The 2,781-nt window shown below is 36.6% G+C and overlaps 1 protein-coding gene across 1 annotated transcript in view; it reads right to left on the reverse strand.

Moving 5' to 3' along the window:
- Positions 1–1,938: 1,938 nt before the first annotated feature.
- LOC111497584 (gibberellin 3-beta-dioxygenase 1-like) overlaps positions 1,939–2,781 on the reverse strand; it is a 1,572-nt gene continuing 729 nt past the window's right edge. The window contains exon 2 of the mRNA XM_023148416.1: positions 1,939–2,689. Within this exon, the coding sequence (XP_023004184.1) occupies positions 2,059–2,689 (631 nt within the window). The 3' untranslated portion in view covers positions 1,939–2,058. The remainder of the gene's footprint in view (positions 2,690–2,781) is intronic.

A 2,781-nucleotide genomic window follows, 5' to 3' on the forward strand; every position in this document is an offset into this window, starting at 1 on the left:
TTTTTTTTTTTTTTTTTTTTTTTTTTTTTTTTTTTTTTTTTTTTTTTTTTTTTTTTTTTTTGGAATACCCACTAACTCTAAGTCAAAAATTAAATTATCTATCTATATATATACATATGTAATTTATGACAATATAATTTTGACATTATTTGAGTTAAAAAGCATGGGCAGGCTACAAGAATATTAATTTGATGTGATTGAAATGGACTACCACAGGTACTACCTTGCTCCAAATAATGTATCTCCATTAGAATATGTGACAAAAAAAAAAAAAAAATGTTTTCGAAAAAAATATGGTAATAAAATTATGAAATTTTGATACCGTTTTTATGCCACATACAATAACTTACCTGATTTTTAGACATTATCTCAAACAAACCCTTCAACCAAACGATCTTAAGATCGGTAGAAAATTAATAATAAGTTTGTATAATTTTTGTTTAGTTTTAGATTGCGGGGAATAAACAGAACTTCAAAATCATATTTGACTCGACCTCTAAATGGGTATTTGAGATCACGGGATTTTTTTTCCTCGGGTTGGAGATTTGAATCTTCAACATCAAAGAAGATAAATGAATATGGTTGGATCTACTAAACTAGGTTTAGAACTTGAGGCTAAACCCTAACCCCTAAAGTGAAAGTTTGGTAGGTTGGGTTGACCTCTTTCAAGCTCCATAGTATAAGAATTACATCAAACTCAAGTTAACTAGGGTTTACAAGATCCGTCTTTAAAGTAGGCATAACTAAGTTAGGGTTAGAATTAGGAGGAAAAACTGTAAAAACGGTAAAAACTGCCCCATCCGGTGACAAGGAGATGGCGGGTTTAGGTTTGTGAGACTGTCGAATGGCAAAAGCCAAAATACAAAGAAGCACGTGCATGGTTGCAGTCTTTGATATAATAAAACCCATGTCCACCGTCCAAATGAAATACATATGCCTATACTTCTAATCCGACGTTCACCGGGCCGGTGAGTACGCCTTAAGCTTAAAAATTTACGTTTAAGGTCTATGCTTTTCTTAAACTTTAGGAGAGATTGATATTCGTTGAAACACACATGCTCGTCTAACAAAATCCATTCAAACTAACTCGGAACACACATGCTCGTCGCGTTAATATTTGGTTTAGAACGATGCATCAAAATCTATTCAAGTTAGCTCGACTTTCTTTTAGGGTTTGTTTGAGAAATATTAGGTGAATTTAATAGTGTAAGATCCCACAACGGTTGGAGAGTGAAACAAAACGTTTCTTATAAGAGTATGGAAACCTCTTCCTAATAGACGCGTTTTAAAACTGAGACATTGATGACAATACATAATGGGATAAAACGGACAATATTTGGTAGCGGTGGGTTTGGGTTAGTACAAACGGAACTAGAGTCAGATACCAAGCGGTATGCCAATGAGGATGTTGGGCCACCAAAGAGGGTGGATTGTGGGATCCCACGTCAATTGGAGAAATATTTATGATAAGTGTGTGAAAACCTCTCCCTAATAGACATGTTTTAAAACTGTGAGGCCGATAACGATACATAATGGATTAAAACAGACAATATTTAGCATGGGTTTAGATGGCAAATTGTATGAACGGAGGGATTATGAGGATTTTTAAACAGGACAAGGAAGTGGGATAGAACAAAATATAATTAATGGACGTAAATGAGAGTTTAAAAGTAGTTAATTAATGATTGAGTTAATCATTTTGAAAAGCCGTTTGAAGGCAATGATTAAGAATATTAAAGATGGGAAAGAAAGGAATGTGTGATTTGGTTTTGGAAGAGGGAGAACAAAAACAATCTCAAGAGATCCAATTATTTCAACCCTAATCACCAATCAATACTTAATTATTTCAATTTAATTATGTCTCCTTTTTTACGCCCAAAAATATAATCCAAACAACCACCATGCAAAATAAAATAAAATAAAACCCATTACTCCAAGTTGGCTTAAATTACATTATATTTATATAGTCAGCCAAAATAGCTTAAATTTATTATTATTATTATTATTATTATTATTATTTATTTATTTATTCAAATTTGACTGTGTTTTAGGGTGGGATTAGCCTACTTTGACCCGGCTGTGATCGTTGACGTCTAACAGTCCAGTAATAGGAGCGCAAAGACGAACAGTCGACAGTGCGTTGTTGAAATGCTCCGCTTTTTTACCGAGGTACTCTGTCCAAGTTACCGGGCGGTAAAGTGGCGGCTGAGTTGGGCCCAAAAGCTTCTTAAGCGGTGAAATTTCTGCGCTTTCGGGTGGCCCAAAAACGTAAGCCACCGAGAGTCGTTTCCGGGTCCGGTTCACCACGGCTTGATGGAGTGCACTCGGGTACAACCCGTTTGTCAGAATGTGAAGCAAGTCTCCCACTTGAACCACTAGTCCACCGGCTACTGGCTCCACCGTCACCCACCGCTTCCCTTCTCGCAAAACTTGTAACCCCCTCGTGTTGCTTTGGTACACGATGGTTAACAGGCTGGTGTCGGTGTGGGGCCCCAGTCCCATAGCTCGGTCCGGATCCGGGCAGACCGGGTACGAATTGAACTGGGTCGCTGCTGGACTCGTCTTGAAATCACCATCCGGCCCGGCCCATTTCATGTCATCCCGGGTTATCCCCAATTCGCCTAACCCAAGCCACATCAGCCTCCCACATAGACTCCTCATTTCTCGGTCATACTCCTCTACAATCTCACTAAAAATAATAATAATAATAATTAATATTTAATACCCAAAATGGAATTTCGTATTTTTTTTATTAAAAAAAAAAAAAAAAAAAAAAAAAAA

Source organism: Cucurbita maxima, unplaced genomic scaffold, assembly GCF_002738345.1.
Source record: "Cucurbita maxima cultivar Rimu unplaced genomic scaffold, Cmax_1.0 Cma_Scf00024, whole genome shotgun sequence".
Lineage (NCBI taxonomy): Eukaryota > Viridiplantae > Streptophyta > Magnoliopsida > Cucurbitales > Cucurbitaceae > Cucurbita > Cucurbita maxima.